This window comes from Pseudophryne corroboree, chromosome 12, assembly GCF_028390025.1.
Source record: "Pseudophryne corroboree isolate aPseCor3 chromosome 12, aPseCor3.hap2, whole genome shotgun sequence".
Lineage (NCBI taxonomy): Eukaryota > Metazoa > Chordata > Amphibia > Anura > Myobatrachidae > Pseudophryne > Pseudophryne corroboree.
In genome coordinates, this window is record NC_086455.1 from 78,302,597 (window position 1) to 78,324,780 (window position 22,184).

The following is a 22,184-nucleotide window of genomic DNA, read 5'->3' on the forward strand; positions in this document are numbered from 1 at the left end:
CTGGACTTCAGGAACTGAAGCCAATTCTTTCTGGAAGAAAATCGACAGGGCCGAAATTTGAACCTTAATGGACCCCAACTTGAGGCCCATAGACAATCCTGTTTTCAGGAAATGTAGGAATCGACCCAATTGAAATTCCTCCGTGGGGGCCTTCCTGGCCTCACACCACGCAACATATTTTCTCCAAATGCGGTGATAATGTTGTGCAGTCACCTCCTTCCTGGCTTTAACCAGTGTAGGAATGACCTCTTCTGGAATGCCTTTTTCCCTTAGAATTCGGCGTTCAACCGCCACGCCGTCAAACGCAGCCGCGGTAAGTCTTGGAATAGACACGGTCCCTGCTGAATCAGGTCCCGTCTTAGAGGTAGAGGCCACGGATTTTCCGTGAGCATCTCCTGAAGTTCCGGGTACCAAGTTCTTCTTGGCCAATCCGGAGCCACGAGTATCGTTCTTACTCCCCTTTGCCGTATAATTCTCAGTACTTTGGGTATGAGAGGCAGAGGAGGAAACGCATACACTGACTGGAACACCCACGGTGTTACCAGAGCGTCCACAGCTATTGCCTAAGGGTCTCTTGACCTGGCGCAATACCTGTCCAGTTTTTTGTTGAGGCGAGACGCCATCATATCCACCTTTGGTTTTTCCCAACGGTTCACAATCATGTGGAAGACTTCTGGATGAAGTCCCCACTCTCCCGGGTGTAGATCGTGTCTGCTGAGGAAGTCTGCTTCCCAGTTGTCCACTCCCGGAATGAACACTGCTGACAGTGCTATCACATGATCTTCTGCCCAGCGAAGAATCCTTGCAGCTTCTGCCATTGCTCTCCTGCTTCTTGTGCCGCCCTGTCTGTTTACGTGGGCGACTGCCGTGATGTTGTCCGACTGGATCAACACCGGCTGACCCTGAAGCAGGGGTTTTGCCAGGCTTAGAGCATTGTAAATCGCTCTTAGCTCCAGTATATTTATGTGAAGAGACATCTCCAGGCTTGACCATACCCCCTGGAAGTTTCTTCCCTGTGTGACCGCTCCCCAGCCTCTCAGACTGGCATCCGTGGTCACCAGGACCCAGTCCTGTATGCCGAATCTGCGGCCTTCTAACAGATGAGCACTCTGCAACCACCACAGAAGAGACACCCTTGTCCGTGGCGATAAGGTTATCCGCTGATGCATCTGCAGATGCGATCCGGACCATTTGTCCAGCAGATCCCACTGAAAAGTTTGTGCGTGGAATCTGCCGAATGGGATTGCTTCGTAAGAAGCCACCATCTTTCCCAGGACTCTTGTGCATTGATGCACAGACACTTTTCCTGGTTTTAGGAGGTTCCTGACAAGTTCGGATAACTCCTTGGCTTTCTCCTCCGGAAGAAACACCTTTTTCTGAACCGTGTCCAGAATCATTCCCAGGAACAGCAGACGTGTTGTCGGGGTCAACTGAGATTTTGGAAAATTCAGAATCCACCCGTGTTGTTGCAGCACTACTTGGGTTAGTGCTACTCCGTCCTCCAGCTGTTCTCTGGACCTTGCCCTTATCAGGAGATCGTCCAAGTAAGGGATAATTAAGACGCCTCTTCTTCGCAGAAGAATCATCATTTCGGCCATTACCTTGGTAAAGACCCGAGGTGCCGTGGACAATCCAAACGGCAGCGTCTGAAACTGATAATGACAGTTTTGCACCACGAACCTGAGGTACCCTTGATGTGAAGGGCAAATTGGGACATGCAGGTAAGCATCTTTTATGTCCAGGGACACCATAAAGTCCCCTTCTTCCAGATTCGCTATCACTGCTCTGAGTGATTCCATCTTGAAACTAAATTTTTGTATGTACAGGTTCAAAGATTTCAGATTTAGAATAGGTCTTACCGAGCCGTCCGGCTTCGGTACCACAAATAGCGTGGAGTAATACCCCTTTCCCTGTTGTAGGAGGGGTACCTTGATTATCACCTGCTGAGAAAACAGCTTGTGAATGGCTTCCAATACCGTCGCCCTGTCTGAGGGAGACGTTGGCAAAGCAGACTTTAGGAACCGGCGAGGGGGAGACTTCTCGAATTCCAACCTGTAACCCTGAGATACTACCTGCAGGATCCAGGGGTCCACCTGTGAGCAAGCCCACTGCGCGCTGAAATTCTTGAGTCGACCCCCCACCGTTCCTGAGTCCGCTTGTAAAGCCCCAGCGTCATGCTGAGGGCTTTGCAGAACCCGCGGAGGGCTTCTGTTCCTGGGAAGGAGCTGCTTGCTGCCCTCTCTTACCCTTTCCTCTGCCTCGGGGCAGATATGACTGTCCTTTTGCCCGCTTGTTCTTATAGGACCGAAAGGACTGCGGCTGAAAAGACGGTGTCTTTTTCTGTTGGGAGGGGGTCTGAGGTAAAAAGGTGGATTTCCCGGCCGTTGCCGTGGCCACCAGATCCGATAGACCGACGCCAAATAATTCCTCCCCTTTATACGGCAATACTTCCATATGCCGTTTGGAATCCGCATTACCTGACCACTGTCGTGTCCATAAACTTCTTCTGGCAGATATGGACATCGCACTTACTCTCGATGCCAGAGTGCAAATATCCCTCTGAGCATCTCGCATATAAAGAAAAGCATCCTTTAATTGCTCTAAAGTCTGTAAAATACTGTCCCTATCCAGGGTATCAATATTTTCAGTCAGGGAATCCGACCAGACCACCCCAGCACTGCACATCCAGGCTGAGGCGATGGCTGGTCGCAGTATAACACCAGTATGTGTGTATATACTTTTTAGGGTAGTTTCCAGCCTCCTATCAGCTGGATCCTTGAGGGCGGCCGTATCAGGAGACGGTAACGCCACTTGTTTTGATAAGCGTGTGAGCGCCTTATCCACCTTAGGGGGTGTTTCCCAGCGCGCCCTAACCTCTGGCGGGAAAGGGTATAATGCCAATAACTTTTTTGAAATTAGCACTTTTCTATCTGGGTTAACCCACGCTTCATCACATACATCATTCAATTCCTCTGATTCAGGAAAAACTACAGGTAGTTTTTTCACCCCCCACATAATACCCTTTTTTGTGGTACTTGTAGTATCAGAGATATGCAAAGCCTCCTTCATTGCCGTGATCATATAACGTGTGGCCCTACTGGAAAATACGTTTGTTTCTTCACCGTCGACACTAGATTCAGTGTCCGTGTCTGGGTCTGTATCGACCGACTGAGGTAAAGGGCGTTTTACAGCTCCTGACGGTGTCTGAGACGCCAGGGCAGGTACTAACTGGTTTGACGGCCGTCTCATGTCGTCAACTGATTTTTGTAATGTGCTGACATTATCACGTAATTCCATAAACAAAGCCATCCATTCCGGTGTCGACTCCCTAGGGGGTGACATCACCATTACCGGCAATTGCTCTGCCTCCACACCAACATCGTCCTCATACATGTCGACACACACGTACCGACACACAGCAGACACACAGGGAATGCTCTATTGAAGACAGGACCCCACTAGCCCTTTGGGGAGACAGAGGGAGAGTTTGCCAGCACACACCCAAGCGCTATAATATATATGGGAACAACCCTATATAAGTGTTGTATCCTTATAGCAGCTTAAATATAGTAATATCGCCAAAAAAAGTGCCCCCCCTCTCTGTTTTACCCTGTTTCTGTAGTGCAGTGCAGGGGAGAGTCCTGGGAGCCTTCCTCACAGCGGAGCTGAGCAGGAAAATGGCGCTGTGTGCTGAGGAGAATAAGCCCCGCCCCCTATTTCGGCGGGCTCTTCTCCGGAGTTTGTGAGATCTGGCAGGGGTTAAATACATCCATATAGCCTCAAGGGCTATATGTGATGTATTTTTAGCCATAAAAAAGGTATTATACATTGCTGCCCAGGGCGCCCCCCCAGCGCCCTGCACCCTCCGTGACCGCTGTGTGAAGTGTGCTGACAACAATGGCGCACAGCTGCAGTGCTGTGCGCTACCTTAGGAAGACTGAAAAGTCTTCTGCCGCCTGCTTCTTGACCTCTTTCCATCTTCGGCATCTGCAAGGGGGGTCGGCGGCGCGGCTCCGGGACGAACCCCAGGGTGAGACCTGTGTTCCGACTCCCTCTGGAGCTAATGGTGTCCAGTAGCCTAAGAAGCCAATCCATCCTGCACGCAGGTGAGTTCACTTCTCTCCCCTAAGTCCCTCGATGCAGTGAGCCTGTTTTTCTAAGCAGCTCTTTAGGAGAGCCACCTAGATTGCACCCTGCTCGGACGGGCACAAAAACCTAATTGAGGCTTGGAGGAGGGTCATAGGGGGAGGAGCCAGTGCACACCACCTGATCCTAAAGCTTTATTTTTGTGCCCTGTCTCCTGCGGAGCCGCTAATCCCCATGGTCCTGATGGAGTCCCCAGCATCCACTAGGACGTTAGAGAAATAAATATTCTTTGTAGAAGTGAAACGAGCATTATGCAAACAGTATATCCCTGTATGACAATCGGCACTAAAAAGACAATAGTAGAACACTGGACTCTTAAAAGTATCAAGTCTATACAATTCTAGTAAAGGCCAATAGCAACATCAGAATGTCAGGTAACAGCCTGAAGTCCTATTCAGTGGTAATTATATAGTATAAAGCCACCATAATGTGTACCAAGAACAAACCTGCAAATACAGCCACAGAAAATCTTAATCACTTATAATGTCATTGGACAATATTGCTAATGGAATATCAATACAGTCAGATGGTTCCATCTATATCTACAGTATGAAAACAAAAAGGAGCTTTCCAGGAGAAAAGACAAAGAAAAAAAACAACAAACACACAACACAACCCCACATTTTCTACAGCTATCACTCTGATACATTTGTCATTAGGAGGCGACCAGTACATATTAACGTGGAATTTTTTAAAGTGCAAATTCACCAATAACCATTTTCAACAAAGCGGAATGAATAGGGATATACCTCTGTAGCAAATTGCTGGGCCAACACATCACTATTGGTTCTGAAAGTCTTCCGAACATCTGTAACAGCATTCATTACCAGAATCTGATTACTCAGCCCTTTAAGAGTGAAAAGAAAGCGTGAAAAGCTGCAGATATAAACCAGAGGGGTTAGCCCGTTCAGGATAAGTAACTTGCACAGAGAGAAATACTGGATTTCATACTAAATATAAGCTTCCTTTCTGGCAACCCCTTTGGGGAATACTTTAGTCTTGACTACTATGGGTTAGTGTGTTGGCACAGGAGCACAGGCAGCAAAATGATAACACTCCGGTCTCCCTCCAGCCAGTATAACGCCCTCCTACCTCCACCTAACCTCAGTTTTTTGTATAATCAAGCGGTATGGAGGAACAACAATCTTAACTATGCAACACGTAATTACTTAACACAGAAAACAATTACAATTCGCGAGGAAGGGGGTCTATAAAAATCCAATTTCCTCATTCATCTGGGGGGACACTAGTCTTAATATGGGACTTTCAAAAGCAGCCCTTAGGCTTGGGCCACACACAGCAGTTTAGCTTGGCAGGAAGGAGCCTTTTGGGTTCACACACTAGCCTGTCCGCAGGATGCCGCTGCACAGGATCTGGCCAGTGCCACGACCAGATTTCACTGCACAGAGGCATTGTGTGAACACATACATTCAAATGCATGTGTTCTAGTTGAAATACGATCGTCCTGTCATCCTGTTCAAGCTGCGATTGGGTCCGGTGGATGCAGCACTGCCGCATATGTCTGAACAGCCGCATAGGAGACGATGTGCAGGCTTCTTCCTGTCCAGCAGGTCCCGTTCAAACGCTGTGCGTGGCCCAAGCCTAACAAGGGGGCTCTGTCTGGCCTAGCCATCGGGCAAATATATCGACTGGGCACTCATCGCTGTGTACCCATCTTAAAAAGCACTTAAAATACACTACTACTACTACTACTACGTCAAGGTAGGAGGGGTTCTATGGGCTTTAGCTCCTATACTCCAGTGCCAACTCGCTAAGCCATAGTCAAGACCAAATGAATGCAAGAGGGAATTTGGTGTTTCAAAAGGGAACCATTACTGCTGTAAGGCTGGCAGGGAAATGTGACCCTACAGGCAATCAGGTCTAGCCTAGCAATTCTCCAAAACCTCCCAAGTGGTCCCCCCGCTGAAATAATTACCCACCTCTGACATCATGTACTAGGTACTTATGATTAATGCAATTATTGTTGCAAAGGAATTGGTATAAAGCCACAGATTAGTGAGAATGCATAGCATGGATCACTTCTCGGACCTGTCTTTTCCCTTTTGCCCCCACGTTCCTCAATTTTGCATCTCTGTTCGCTTACAGTGTACATACAAAGTACTCTGGATTAGTGTTTTGCCTTGGCAAAGTAATAAGGTCTGTTGCTTGCTACGGATGACAGTCATTAGGTCAACATGAGGTAGGTCGACATGGTCATTAGGTCGACATGGGTTTTTCACAATTTTTTCCATTTTTGGACTTTTACTTAACAATCCACATGGACTACAATTGGGAATGGTAACCAGTATCAAGCTCTGCGGTAGCAGAGCGAGGCAACGCGCCCAAAGCATGGAGAGCGGTTAGGTGCACTAATTGGGGTTCCCTGCCACTTTTTGAAGAAAACGTAAAAAAAAATAAAAAAAATTATCCCCCCCTCATGTCGACCTATTTCCATTGTCGACCCAATGGACCACAACCACATGCTACATGGGCTATTAGGCTTTAAACTCTTAATGGTCACAAACCTGCTGAGTAGCTACATTCCAATCGTGGGTTTAAGTTCCACGCACATGACCATGCATTGGAAACTCGGACGTTGTAGAGCATTTCAGGATGGTTATCTTAAAACAAAAAATAAATAAAATTACTTACAGTAAAAGCTTAACCCAAGATGACAAATTGGAGTTAGGGGTCACAAACGCACACATTGGATTTAGGGTGCAACCACTGCAGGGTCTCTCGTAAGATAATGACAATTACATGACTGTCTTTAAATTCAATGCTCTGCACAGAAAGTAATGGATCCAAAAGAGAAGATAACAATTCATCCAAGAGCGAAATCTATATACCCACACAAATCACCTTTAGTAGAACGCCAATCACATACATACAGTAAAAGATACTGTACCATCAGTGTCTGTATTCAGGTTCTTAAACAGACATGCTGGAATAAGACTGACACAGCCTGGGATCTCCGATTTCCCAAGAAGACAAACACTGATTGACCATTAAGGACTTAACTCAGGTACTGATCTATATTCCATTTAACGGGTCTAGCTATACAAAATAAATTAAAAAAAGTTAACGAATAAGGCTCAAGCCTCTTTATAAAAAGGATACAGGACGTGCGAGTCAGGCGCAGTCAACGAGGCCCAACACGCAGCAACCACCTTTAAGTTAAAAAGAAAGCAATCAATAAATGGACAGTGGCACATTAAGGCAGAGAATATCAGACAAAATATTAAAATGTGCTTCACACAGTAAGATAGTTTTATATTGAGCAGCATGTTTGGTGTAGTGGTTAGTATTACTGCCTTTCCCCATGTTTGAGTGGGATTCCTCTGGGTACTCCCATTTCCTCCCACAATCCAAAAACTTACTGGTAGGTTCATTTGTTTATGACAAAAATTAACTGGCCACTTAGTTATATCAAACTAAAAGACTATGGGGGTCATTCAGAGTTGATCGCTTGCTAGCAACTTTTTGCTGCGCACCGATCATCTCACCAGCAGCTAAACTGCGCATGCACCGCAATGCACAGGCGCGTCGTACGAGTACAAAGCGGTTCGTTGATGAGCGACGGATTTAACGAAGAATCCATTTGCACAGCCGAATGCACGGTGATTGACAGGAAGAGGGCGTTTATGGGTGTCAACTGACCGTTATCGGGGAGTGGTTGGAAAAACGCAGGCGTGTCCAGGCTTTTGCAGGGCAGAAGGTCAGATGTCAAATCCGGACCAGACACGCTGAAATGATCGCAAGGGCTGAGTAACTCTAGAGCTACTTAGAAACTGCACAAAATGTTTTCGGCCAGCGTTTGCACACTTGCAAAGCGGAAATACACTCCCCCCATAGGCGGCGACTATTTGATCGCAAGCTAGCAAAAAGTTGCTAACGAGCGATCAACTCAGAATGACCCCCTATGTCAGACAGAATTGTAGGATTATCACTCGTTATCCCATTTATTTTACATGCCGGACAATTGGGGGGGAGGGGGAAGTATTCAGTTGGCTCCAATAATTTTTCAGGAGAAAAAAAAACAAACACACACGCGAAGAAGGAGTTTATCGCGATTTATGCCCAATGTTTACATTCAATTGAAATCAATACATCCCCTTTTTTCTTCTGAAATTTATTTTACACTTTTGGGCAAACACACGGGAGAATTCAATTGCTAAATGATCACTGGGGAGTACTTCAATTGAAGACGAGAGCCAGCATTTTCTGGGATTTTGTTTCACCTGCCTCAAGGCAGGAGAAACAAAATCTGTGGTAAGTGTCTTTTTTCACGGTCATGATTGTGAAAAAACATGGATCCCGGAATGTATCCCAGATCCTTGTGTTTTTGAACGAAAACAGGTAAATTGTTCGAACACACACACAGCAAAATATAGGATTTTAATTATCCACCGGTAAATCCTTTTCTCGTAGTCTGTAGAGGATACTGGGGTTCCATTTAGTACCATGGGATATAGACAGGTCCACTAGGAGCCATGGGCACTTTAAGAATTTGATAGTGTGGGCTGGCTCCTCCCTCTGTGCCCCTCCTACCAGACTCAATCTAGGAAACTGTGCCCGAGGAGACGGACATACTTTGAGAGAATAGATAAAAATAGTGGTGAGATTCCGAACCAGCACACACAAGAGAGGAAAGCTATGCTAACCCAACTTTAAACAGCAACAGCTGAACCAACCAGAATACTTAACCAAGTAACAGTGCAGGATGAGCGAAGCACCAGGCGGGCGCCCAGTATCCTCTACGAACTACGAGAAAAGTATTTACCGGTAGGTAATTAAAAATAAGATTTTACTCACCGGTAAATCTATTTCTCGTAGTCCGTAGTGAATGCTGGGGACTCCGTAAGGACCATGGGGATTAGCGGCTCCGCAGGAGACTGGGCACAACTAAAGAAAGCTTTAGGACTACCTGGTGTGCACTGGCTCCTCCCACTAAGACCCTCCTCCAGACCTCAGTTAGGATACTGTGCCCGGAAGAGCTGACACAATAAGGAAGGATTTTGAATCCCGGGTAAGACTCATACCAGCCACACCAATCACACCGTACAACTCGTGATACTATACCCAGTTAACAGTATGAAATATAACTGAGCCTCTCAACAGATGGCTCAACAATAACCCTTTAGTTAGGCAATAACTATATACAAGTATTGCAGACAATCCGCACTTGGGATGGGCGCCCAGCATCCACTACGGACTACGAGAAATAGATTTACCGGTGAGTAAAATCTTATTTTCTCTAACGTCCTAAGTGGATGCTGGGGACTCCGTAAGGACCATGGGGATTATACCAAAGCTCCCAAACGGGCGGGAGAGTGCGGGTGACTCTGCAGCACCGAATGAGCAAACTCAAGGTCCTCCTCAGCCAGGGTATCAAACTTGTAGACTCTTGCAAGAGTGTTTTAACCCGACCAAGTAACAGCTCGGCAAATTTGTAAAGCCGAGACCTCTCGGGCAGCCGCACAAGAAGAGCGCAATTTCCTCGTGGAATGGGCTTTCACAGATTTAGGGTGCGGCAGTCCAGCCGCAGAATGTGCAAGGTGAATCGTGCTACAGATCCAGCGAGCCATAGTCTGCTTAGAAGCAGGAGCACCCAGCTTGTTGGGTGCATACAGGATAAATAGCGAGTCAGTTTTCCTGACTCCAGCCGTCCTGGAAACATATACTTTTCAGGGCCCTGACTACGTCCAGAAACTTGGAATCCTCCAAGTCCCAAGTAGCCGCAGGCACCACAATAGGTTGGTTCACATGAAAAACTGCTACCACCTTAGGAAGGAATTGGGAACGAATCCTCAATTCCGCCTTATCCATATAAAATACAGATAAGGGCTTTTGACAAAGCCGCCAATTCTGATACACGCCTGGCAGACGCCAAGGCCCACAGCATGACCACTTTCCACGTGAGGTATTGTAGCTCCACGGATTTAAGTGGCTCAACTCAATGCGACTTCAGGAAATCCAACACTACGTTGAGATCCCACGGTGCCACTGGAGGCACAAACGGGGGCTGACTATGCAGCACTCCCTTAACAAAAGTCTGAACTTCAGGCCGTGAAGCCAGTTCTATTTGGAAGAAAAATCGATGGAGCCGAAATCTGGGCCTTAATGGAACCCAATTTTAGGCCCATAGTCACCTCTGACTTGTAGGAAGTGCAGAAAGCGACCTAGCTGAAATTCCTCCTTTGGGGCCTTACTGGCCTCACAGCACGCAACCTATTTCCGCCATATGCGGTGATAATGGTTTGTGTTCACTTCTTTCCTAGCTATAAATAGCGTAGGGATAACTTCCTCCGGAATGCCCTTTTCCTTCCGGATCCGGCGTTCAACCGCCATGCCGTCAAACGCAGCCGCGGTACGTCTTGGAACAGACAGGCCCCCTGCTGCAGCAGGTCCTGTCTGAGCGGCAGAGGCCATGGGTCCTCTGAGATCATTTCTTGGAGTTCTGGGTACCAAGCTCTTCTTGGCCACCCGGAACTTCTTACTCCTCTCCTTCTTATTATTCTCATTACCCTGGGTATGAGAGGCAGAGAAGGGAACACATACACCGACTGGTACACCCACGGTGTTACCAGAGCGTCCACAGCTATCGCCTGAGGGTCCCTTGACCTGGCGCAATATCTTTGTAGCTTTTTGTTGAGGCGGGACGCCATCCTGTCCACCTGTGGCCTTTCCCCACGGTGTACAATCATTTGGAAGACTTCTGGATGAAGTCCCCACTCTCTCGGGTGGAGGTCGTGTCTGCTGAGAAAGTCTGCTTCTCAGTTGTCCACTCCGGGAATGAACACTGCTGACAGTGCTAACACATAATTTTCCGCCCATCGGAGAATCCTTGTGGCTTCTGCCATCACCATCCTGCTTCTTGTGCCGCCCTGTCGGTTTACATGAGCGACCGCCGTGATGTTATCTGACTGGATCAGCACCGGCCGGTGTTGAAGCAGGGGTCTAGCCTGACTTAGGGCATTGTAAATGGCACATAGTTCCAGAACATTTATGTGTAGGGAAGTCTCCTGACTTTTCCATAGGCCTTGGAAGTTTCTTCCCTGTGTGACTGCTCCCCAGCCTTGAAGGCTGGCATCCGTGGTCACCAGGACCCAGTCCTGTATGCCGAATCTGCGGCCCCCTAGAAGATGAGCACTCTGCAGTCACCACCACAGCGACACCCTGGCCCTTGGAGACAGGGTTATCCGCCGATGCATCTGAGGATGCGACCCGGACCACTTGTCCAACAGATCCCACTGGAAGATCCTTGCATGAGACTTGGCGAATGGAAATTCTTCGTAAGAAGCTACCATCTTTCCCAAGGCTCGCGTGCATAGATGCACCGATACCTGTATTTGTATTAGGAGGCCGTCTAGAGACGCCAACTCCTTGGACTTCTCCTCCGGGAGAAACCCTTTTTATCCTGTTCTGTGTCCAGAACCATACCCAGGAACAGTAGACGCGTCGTAGGAACCAGCTGCGACTTTAGAATATTCAGAATCCAGCCGTGCTGTTGTAGCACTTCTCGAGATAGTGCTACTCCGACGAACAACTGCTCCCTGGACCTCGCCTTTATAAGGAGATCGTCCAAGTACGGGATAAGTACTTCGGCCATTACCTTGGTAAATACCCTCGGTGCTGGGGACAGATCCACGGCAACGTCTGGAATTGGTAATGACAATCCTGTACCACAATTCTGAGGTACACCTGGTGACAAGGGTAAATAGGGACATGCAGGTAAGTATCCTTGATGTCCAGTGATACCCTGAAATTTTCCAGGCTTGCAATAATCGCCCTGAGCATTCCATTTTGAACTTGAACCTTCGTATATAAAAGTGTTCAAGGATTTCAATTTTAGAATGGGTCTTACCGAACCGTCTGGTTTCGGTACCACAACATTTTGGAATAGTAACCCCGGCTTTGTTGAAGGAGGGGTACCTTGATTTCACCTGCTGGAAGTCCAGCTTGTGAATTGCCGCCAGTACTACCTTTCTCCGAGGGCAGCAGGCAAGGCTGATGTGAGGCAACGGCGAGGGGGAGTCGTCTCGAACTCCAGCCTGTATCCCTGTGATACTACTTGCAGAACCTAGGGATCCACCTGTGGGCAAGCCCACTGATCCCTGCAGTTCCCGAGACGCGCCCCCACCGCACCTGTCTCCACCTGTGGAGCCCCAGCGTCATGCAGTGGACTCCGAGGAAGCGAGGGAAGATATTTGATCCTGGAACTGGCTGACTGGTGCAGCTTTTTCCTTCTTCCCTTGTCTCTGTGCAGAAAGAAAGCGCCTTTGACCCGCTTGCTTTTCTGAAGCCGAAAGGACTGTACCTGAAAATACGGTGCTTTCTTTAGGCTTTTGTGAGGAAACCTGAGGTAAAAATATTTCTTCCCAGCTGTTGCTGTGGATACGAGGTCCCAGAGACCATCCCCAAACAATTCCTCACCCTTATAAGGCAGAATCTCCATGTGCCTTTTAAATGCAGTATCACCTGTCCACTGCCGGGTTTCTACTACCCTCCTGGCAGAATGGACATTGCATTAATTCTGGATGCCAGCCGGCAAATATCCCTCTGTGCATCCTTTATATATAAGACAACGTCTTAAATATGCTCAATGTTAGCAAAATATTATCCCTGTCTTAGCGTATTAATATTATCTGACAGGGTGTCAGACCACGCTGCAGCAGCACTATTTATGCTGAGGCAATTGCAGGTTTCAGTATATAACCCGAGTGTGTAAATACAGACTTCAGGATCGCCTCCTGCTTTTTATCAGCAGGTTCCTTCAAGGTGGCCGTATCCTAAGACGGCAGTGCCACCTTTTGACAAACGTGTGAGCGCCTTATCCACCCTAAGGGATATCTCCCAACGTGACCTATCCTCTGCCGGGAAAGGGTACGCCATCAGTAACTTTTTAGAAATTACCAGTTTCCTATCGGGGGAAACCACGCTTCTTTACACACTTCATTCATTCATCTGATGGGGGAACAAAACACTGGCTGTTTTTTTCTCCCCAAAAATAAAACCCCTTTTATGTGGGGTTCATGTCAGAAAATGCGTAACATTTTTTCATTGCTGAGATCATGTAACGGATGTTCCTAGTGGATTGTGTATATGTCTCAACCTCGTCGACACTGGAGTCAGACTCCGTGTCGACATCTGTGTCTGCCATCTGAGGTAACGGGCGTTGTTTGAGCCCCTGATGGCCTTTGAGACGCCTGGGCAGACGCGGGCTGAGAAGCCGGCTGTCCCACAGCTGTTACGTCATCCAGCCTTTTATGTAAGGAGTTGACACTGTCGGTTAATACCTTCCACCTATCCATCCACTCTGGTGTCGGCCCCACAGGGGGCGACATCCCATTTATCGGCCTCTGCTCCGCCTCCACGTAACCTTCCTCATCCAACATGTCGACACAGCCGTACCGACACACCGCACACACACAGGGAATGCTCTGACTGAGGACAGGACCCCACAAAGTCCTTTGGGGAGACCGAGAGAGAGTATGCCAGCACACACCAGAGCGCTATATAATATTAACACTATAACTGAGTGATTTTTCCCCAAATAGCTGCTTGTATACATATATTGCGCCTAAATTTAGTGCCCCCCCTCTCTTTTTAACCCTTTGAGCCTGCAAACTACAGGGGAGAGTCTGGGGAGCTGTCTTCCAGATGCACTGTGAAGAGAAAATGGCGCCAGTGTGCTGAGGGAGAAGCCCCGCCCCCTTTTCGGCTGACTTTCTCCCGCTTTTTCTGTGATACTGGCAGGGGTAATTTTACATCTATATAGCCTCTGGGACTATATATGATGTATATTTTGCCAGCCAAGGTGTTATTTATTGCCCTCAGGGCGCCCCCCCCCCCAGCACCCTGCACCCATCAGTGACCGAAGTGTGAGGTGTACATGAGGAGCAATGGCGCACAGCTGCAGTGCTGTGCGCTACCTTGGTGAAGACCGAAGTCTTCTGCCGCCGATTTTCCGGACCTTCTTCGTGCTTCTGGCTCTGTAAGGGGGACGGCGGCGCGGCTCCGGGAACGAACACCAAGGTCGGGTCCTGCGGTCGATCCCTCTGGAGCTAATGGTGTCCAGTAGCCTAAGAAGCCCAAACTACCACCTGTTAGGTAGGTTCGCTTCTTCTCCCCTTAGTCCCTCGCTGCAGTGAGTCTGTTGCCAGCAGATCTCACTGAAAATAAAAAACCTAAATATACTTTCTTTCTAGAAACAGACAAAATCAGCTGCGCAAAGTATCAGGGAAAGGACAGTACAATTTTAGGAGAACCGATGTATGTATATAAATTGATTTATTAATGAAAAAGCATAAAATAGCAGTAAAAGATGACATAAAATTGTTGGCATAATAAATCAATTTATATACATACATCGGTTCTCCTAAAATTGTACTGTCCTTTCCCTGATACTTTGCGCAGCTGATTTTGTCTGTTTCCATATTCTCCAACCAAACACCCACATAGTGTTTTTCAGCCGCGCATGTATCAGGGTAATTTGATTATTAGCCTCCTGCAATTGAGGCGCTGTAGAAGCAGTCTTCTGTTTTTTCTCTTTTATACTTTCTTTCTAGGTGCTCAGGAGAGCCCCTAGTGTGCATCCAGCTCGGCCGGGCACAAGAATCTAACTGAGGTCTGGAGGAGGGTCTTAGTGGGAGGAGCCAGTGCACACCAGGTAGTCCTAAAGCTTTCTTTAGTTGTGCCCAGTCTCCTGCGGAGCCGCTAATCCCCATGGTCCTTACGGAGTCCCCAGCATCCACTTAGGACGTTAGAGAAATCCTATTTTCTCTTACGTCCTAGAGGATACTGGGGTTCCATTTAGTACCATGGGGATGTACCAAAGCTCCCAAACTGGGTGGGAGAGTGCGGACGTTCCTGCAGAACTGATTGGCCTCTGAGGATCTTCAGTTTGGTCAAAGTATCGAACTTGTAGAACTTCGCAAACGTGTTCGAACCAGTCCAAGTAGCCGCTCGGCAGAGCTGTAAAACCAAGACACCCCAGTCAGCCGCCCAGGAAAAACCCACCGACCTAGTAGAGTGGGCCTGTACAGATTCTGGAACCAGCAATCCTGCCATGGAATAAGCATGCTGGATAGTGAGCCTGATCCATTATGCAATTGTCTGCTTTGAAGGACACCCAAACTTATTGGGATCATGTAGAACGAACAGAGTCCGATTTCCTGCGACGAGCTGTCCTCATTACGTATACCTTCAAAGCCCTCACAACATCCAAAGACTTTGAAGTAGCGGAAGGGTCAGTGATAACCGGAACCACAATAAATTGGTTGATGTGAAACGCAGACACCACTTTCAGAAGAAATTGCTGACGAGTTCTGAGTTCAGCTCTGTCCTCTTAGAAAATTAAATAGGGACTCTTGTGAGACAAAGTCCCCAGCTCCGACACACGTCTTGCTTGATGTCAAGGCCAACAGTGTGACGGTCTTCCACGTAAGGTACTTTACGTCTACCTCCTGTAACAGTTCAAACCAGTCTGATTGGAGGAACTGCTGCACCAAATTGAGATCCCAAGGTTCCATGGGAGGCACAAAGGGAGGTTGGATGTGCAGAACACCTTTCAAAAACGTCTCTGGACCTCAGGGAGAGAAGCCAATTGTTTTTGAACGAAAATGGACAAAGGCCGAAATCTGGACTTTTATGGAGCCCAGACGTAGGCCCACATTCACACCTGCCTGCAGAAAAAGCAGGAAACGTCCCAGATGAAATTTCTTCAAAATACGGTGGTAATGTTTAGACGTTACCTCCTTCCTGGCTTGGATCATAGTCGGGATAACTTTGTTAGGGATCCCTCTTCTGGCTAGTATCAGCCGTTCAACTTCCATGCTGTCAAACGTAGCTGCGGTAAGTCCTGATAGACGAACAGGCCCTTTTGCAGGAGATCCTCGCGAAGAGGTAAAGGCCACGGATCTTCGAGGAGCATCTCCAGAAGGTCCGCGTACCATGCCCTTCTTGGCCAGTCCGGAGCAATGAGTATTGCTTGAACCTTTTCCCTTTTTATTCTTTTGAGAATTCATGGGATCAGAGGAAGTGGAGGAAACACGTACACCATCTGATAGACCCATGGAGTCGTCAGAGCATCTACCGCCACTGCCTGTGGGTCTTTCGACCTGGAACAATACCTCTCAAGCTTCTTGTTGAGACGAGAGGCCATCATGACGATGTGTGGATATCCCCACTGACGTGTCAAGCACCTGAACACTTCCAGGTGAAGGCCCCACCCCCCCGGGTGCAGGTCGTGTCTGCTGAGGAAGTCATCTTCCCAGTTGTCTACTCCCATAATGAAGACAGCCGACAACGCCACAGCGTTTTTTTCTGCCCAGAGGAGAATTCTTGACACCTCTGACATTGCTGCTCTGCTTTTCATTCCACCCTGTCAGTTTATGTACGTCAGTGCCGTCACATTGTCAGACTGGACCTGAATGGCCCGATCGTGAAGATAATAGGCCTGCAGAAGGGCGTTGTATATGCCCCTGAGTTCCAGAATGTTGATTGGAAGGATGACTTCCCCATCTTCCTTGAAACTGCACCCCCTGGGTGACTGCTCCCCAACCTCTGAGGCTTGCGTCCGTGGTTAACAGGATCCAGTACTGAATTCCGAACCTCGATGAGGTGAGAAATCTGTAGCCACCACAGAAGGGATATCCTGGCTTTTAGCGACAGACGGAACCTCTGGTGCATCTGAAGATGCGATCCGGACCATTTGTCCAACAGATCGAGCTGGAAGGGTCTTGCATGAAACCTTCCGTATTGAAGCGCCTCGTAACAGCCCACCATTTTCCCCAGAAGGTGAATGCATAGATGCACAGATATCCGGGTTGACTTCAGGACATCCCGAACCATTGACTGGATTACCAATGCCTTTTCCAACGGAATGAACACTTTCTGCGACTCCGTGTCCAGTATCATTCCCAGGAATGGGAGCCTCCGTGTTGGCTCTAGGCGAGATTCTGGAAGGTACAGAATCCACCCGTGATCTTGGAGAAGTTTGATTGAGAGACCAATGCTGTCCAGCAACCTCTCCATGGCGGCGCCTTTATCAGAAGATCGTCCAGGTACGGAATTATGTTCACTCCCTGCTAGCGGAGTGTAAACATCATCTCTGACATCACCTTTGAACACCCTCGGTGCCATGGAGACCAAATGGCAGGGCCTGGAACTGGTAGTGACAGTCCTGCAGTGCAAACCATAGGTAAGCCTGATCAGGCGACCAGATCAGAATGTGAAGGTACTGTCGAAGTCAAAAATATTAGAGAGAGAACATACAGACTACACACATTATGAGTCACTATGCTTGCAAATACGCGCAGCGAGCACAGCAATATGTGGTAACACACGCATTTACATGGACATGCCACAGAGATGGATTCGACACTTATTTCATACAGCACATATCAAGCGCCAGACATCATAATGATGTAAAATTATATAATGGAGTAACGTCATGTATGCGTATTATTGGAGCGGAGCAAGATAGACATGTCATATTTGGTATTAAAGCAACCAGATTAATGTGTAGATTCATTTGATAGTTATTAAGTTGTAGGACATTGCAACAAGTAGTTATGATTAAATTTATGAAAGCTAAAGTCAGTCTTATTAGAACAATGGACATGAAACTCAGGCCAGCCCTTTTGATGTCTTCAAGGCTGAACCTGGTTAGCATACGTACAGACCAGTGACTCATCATGAATGAGAAAGTTCCCTCCCTTAGACTAGATGTGTGCACTCCCCCAAACTAGATAACACATTGCTGATCAGACACACACAGGAGTTAGTTGCTGTTTTGTCCCAGACGATGGTGGAGATGTTGCCAGACCAGTTCCTGTATTTATTTGGAGAGAGAGAGAGAGAGAGAGAGAGAGAGAGAGAGAGAGAGAGAGAGAGAGAGAGAGAGAGAGAGAGAGAGAGAGAGAGAGAGAGAGAGAGAGAGAGAGAGAGAGAGAGAGAGAGAGAGAGAGAGAGAGAGAGAGATTTGAATACATATAATTTTAATAACAAATATATACATCAATGAGCTTTGGAACAAAGAATATGTGTGGGTGTATTCTTTTCTCTTAAGGGATGTAGTGTTTTGAGATGTACAGTGCACTTTTATTGTATATGGTAATAAGATGCGCCTGGCGTCTGCAGTATATATTAGAGCGGGCATTTTAAATATTTGTTAGAAAACAATTTGGTATTTACAGTACACCTCCTTGATATCCAGACACTAGGATTTCCCCTTCCTCCAGACCTGAGATCACCGCTCTCAGACTCCATCTTGAACTTGAACACGCTTAAGAACGAGTTCAAGGACTGGAGGTTCAGAATCGGTCGTACCGAACCGTCCGGTTTCGGTACTACAAACAAGTTGGAATAGTACCCCTTGTTGTGCAGATGAGGTGGAACTGGAACAATGACTTGAATCTATACCAGTTTTTTGGATGGCCTGCTGTAAAGTTATACTTGTCTCTTGTGAAGCTGGTAAGCCTGATTTAAAGAATCTGTGAGGTGGGAGCTCTTGGAACTCCAGTCTGTAGCCCTGAGAAATAAGATCTATGACCCAGGGATCCCGGCCTGAACTTGACCAGACGTGACTGAAGAATTTTAGTCGGGCTCCCACCTAACAGTCCTCCAGGCATCGTGGTCCACTGTCCTGAAGGCTTTGAGGAAGCAAAGTCTGAGCTCTGTTCCTGATCACCTGCAGTTGCTGGTTTGCGTGGTTTACCTCTTGCACCTCTGGAGGCCATAGAAGCACCTCTGGATTTTTCCTTAAACTTGGCTGTCCGAAAGGACTGTAAATTTGAAGCTGAATAAGCTTTCCTGGCTGGGGGAGCTGCGGAAGGAAGATACGTAGACTTACCCGCAGTAGCTCTGGAGATCAATTTGTCTAGTTTGTCTCCAAACAAGGCCTCTCCTGTGAATGGTAGGCCTTCCACGCCTTTCCTGGAGTCTGCTGGCGTAGCCACAAGCCCCTGCGTGCTGATACTGCCATAGTGGTGGTGCGTGCATTAAGCAAACCAAACCAATCTCTTCTATGGCTTCCACCATAAAGTTCGCGGAGTCCTGTATATGCTGCAGGAGTAAGACAACATCCCTCTAGATAAGGAATCTAACCCCTCAATTAGGTTACCTGACCATTTAGCAATGGATTTTGTGATCCACGCACATGCAATAGTGGGTCTCTGGGCCACCCCAGCAGCTGTGTACAAGGGTGGTCTTCTGGTTGCCGAATGTCGGGATCCCGGCGCACAGTATACCGGCGCCGGAATCCAGACACCCGGCATACCGACACATTCTCCCTCGTGGGGGTCCACGACCCCCCTGGAAGGAGAATAAATAGCGTGGCCACCGTGCCCGCAGCGTGGAGAGCGCAGCGAGCCCGCAAGGGGCTCATTTGCGCCCGCCATGCTGTCGGTATGCCGGCGGTCAGGCTCCCGGCGGCAGTATGCTGGTCGCCGGGAGCCCGGCCGCCCGCATACCATACTACACCCGTGTACAATGATTTGAGTGTAGTCTCAATTTTACGATCAGCCGTATCTTTCAGGGAGACTGCACTATCGCTGGATTTTCCCATTTTTTCCTATCCTCCAGAGGAAAAGGAAAAAAGATGAGAGCAACCTTTTTTTAGGGATTTGACATTTCTTACCAGGATTAACCCACAGTTCTTCAAACAAGGTATTCAATGCCTTTGAAGCAGGAAAAGGGACTGATGACTTCTTTTTTACATTAAAATAAGATTCATCACACTCCTCTGACACCGTATCAGGAATTTGCAGAACCTCTCCGATAGCCTGTAGAAGAGCTTCAGTTCACTGTGACAGAGTAGCATCCCCCCCCCCTCCAAATCCACCTCACCCTCCTCCATGTATGACCAGTCAGAGTCAGACTGCAGGATATGGGCCAGAGATCGTTTTGCGGACAAATGGGAGGAGATTGAGACGCTGGTTTGGGGACTGAGTCTCTATTCATAAACTCATCCACAGTCTGTCTTAACTATTGGGTCTCTTTCTTGCTGGATAGCTTTGTAGAAATATTTGAGATCATTCCCTTAATGGAATATACCCACTCCGGTTCAGCCCCGCTATTCTGGGAAGGTGCACTGCCCTGAGTACCTAGTAGTGAGCCCCCTGGTGAAGAGGAACACTCCACTGTACAAGAAACACACAGTCTTTGTCTGACAAATGTAAAATGTGACAGCGCACGCACGCACACACACACAGGAAAAGGGTAAGCCCAATTAACCCACAAAGAGCTCTTCGGGGAGACACAGTTATTTGGAGCCAGCCCCCACTGCACCCTTATCGCTAATGCCAAGCTTAGCCAGGTCGCAGACTAAGTACCCTGATAGGGGACCTTAGTACACTAATAAATCGCTCCCCACCTGCTATGACCCCCTGGTACCGCCAAGGTAATCTGGAGTCTCTCCGGAGTAGCTGCGCATACCTGTCAGTCAGCATCTGTGTCCATGGCGCTGGTGAGCTGCTGGATCCGCTCATAGTGAAGGCCCCGCCCCTTCAATGGCGCACGGTCTTCCCGCTTTTTTTTTTATACTGGCTGAGGTAATCTGGTGGTTAAAATGGAGAGAAACGTTTTAAGGCTGTTTTTGCCAGTGTGGGTACTGTGTACAGCGTACCGAGACGCAGCTGTGTACTGTGTCCGGAGACGCATTCCGCCCCGGTTAGAAGCCGTGCATCTCCGTACCCTCATGCCGCCCTAATGGCCGGCGACACGCTAGCCGGGATGCTGGCTTAGTACTCACCATTCTTCATTCTTCTGGCTCTGTTAGGGGTGGCGGCATGCTGCGGGAATGTACGCTCGCCGTGGTGGGGCTTGCGAATAGTTCCCTCAGGAGCTCAGTGTCCTGTCAGTGTGGAACGGGACCAATAACCTTTCAAGAGGTTGGGGTGTTCTTCCCCCTAAGTCCCACGAAGCAGGCAGGCTGGTGCCAATCAGCCCTGCCTGAAAATAACAAACATATAAAATACATGCAGAAAACTCTTCAGGAGCTTCCATAAGCATGACCGGCTCCTCTGGGCACATTTTCTAAACAGAGTCTGGTAGGAGGCATTGAAAGAGGAACCAGCCGACACTATCAAATTCATAAAGTGCCCATGGCTCCTAGTGAACCCGTCAATACCCCATGGTACTAAATGGAAACCCAGTATCCTCTAGGACGCAAGAGAATCACCCAATATCTGATGTGAAAGAGGGGTTATAAGAAACCTATGTAAAATGGGTACTGGAAGTAAGGACTCGGTAGGCAGGTTTTCCGGTGAAATGGTGTGGTTACTGGCATCAGACATTCTACATAGCATACACAGGCTTGGGCCTAGTCACATAGGTGATAAACAAATCAACATAAAAATGTCTTAACACTTCCCATACTCAATAGTCCTTCTGCTGCAATGGCCTGCAGCCACCATCTGCCATGTTCTCCTGGCACAGCAAACATCCACAGTCCCTTTCACTACAAAACTGCATCCTACTCGCTGGCCCCCCAATAGGCATCAGTGCAGGGTTTTAAACACCTTTCTCGCTGCTGGAAGACCCGAAATTCTAATTTTTCCACCTTGAGCTGTGCAGCCCATAAACCCCGGAATTCCACACTTCTACTGCAGGTGCAGCATGTGCAGGTCTCGTTTTCCTTTCTCTTGAAGGGAGCTTTACCCACCAGAATGTGAACAAATCAGGTGAAAGACCACATAGAATTTGAGGATTCTAAAAAAATCAGCCACATGCAACTCTATAACTCAAGGAAGACTGGAGGCCCCTCCCCGTTTGAAACTTCAGGCTACACTCCCTAGGCGAGTTTTGAGATAAAGTCAATATGCTAAAATTGCTCTGTCTGAATAATTTTTACAATGTTTTAACATAATAAGGAGGCATTTCCAACAGCCAAGATTAACGTTTGAAATAACCCAATATTAAAAGCAATGTTTGGGTCACAAAGAACCCATTTGGTAACATTTGCAAGTCTAGCAATGGACGTTCCCTTCTGTGAACATATAAAGTTCATGATGTTTGCCAACTTAGATTGTCAT

At 47.9% G+C, this 22,184-nt stretch overlaps 1 protein-coding gene across 3 annotated transcripts in view; it reads right to left on the minus strand.

Annotated features, from left to right (window-relative positions):
- The window catches only part of DCAF4 (DDB1 and CUL4 associated factor 4), a 96,353-nt gene that overhangs the window by 37,861 nt on the left and 36,308 nt on the right, over nucleotides 1–22,184 (minus strand). For all 3 annotated transcript variants that reach the window (XM_063947685.1, XM_063947683.1, XM_063947684.1), the window contains 4 exons: nucleotides 7,267–7,316; nucleotides 7,055–7,143; nucleotides 6,672–6,767; nucleotides 4,896–4,993 (listed from right to left, as the gene is read on the minus strand). In XM_063947685.1, coding sequence (XP_063803755.1) covers nucleotides 4,896–4,993; nucleotides 6,672–6,767; nucleotides 7,055–7,143; nucleotides 7,267–7,316 — 333 coding nt within the window. The remainder of the gene's footprint in view (nucleotides 1–4,895; nucleotides 4,994–6,671; nucleotides 6,768–7,054; nucleotides 7,144–7,266; nucleotides 7,317–22,184) is intronic.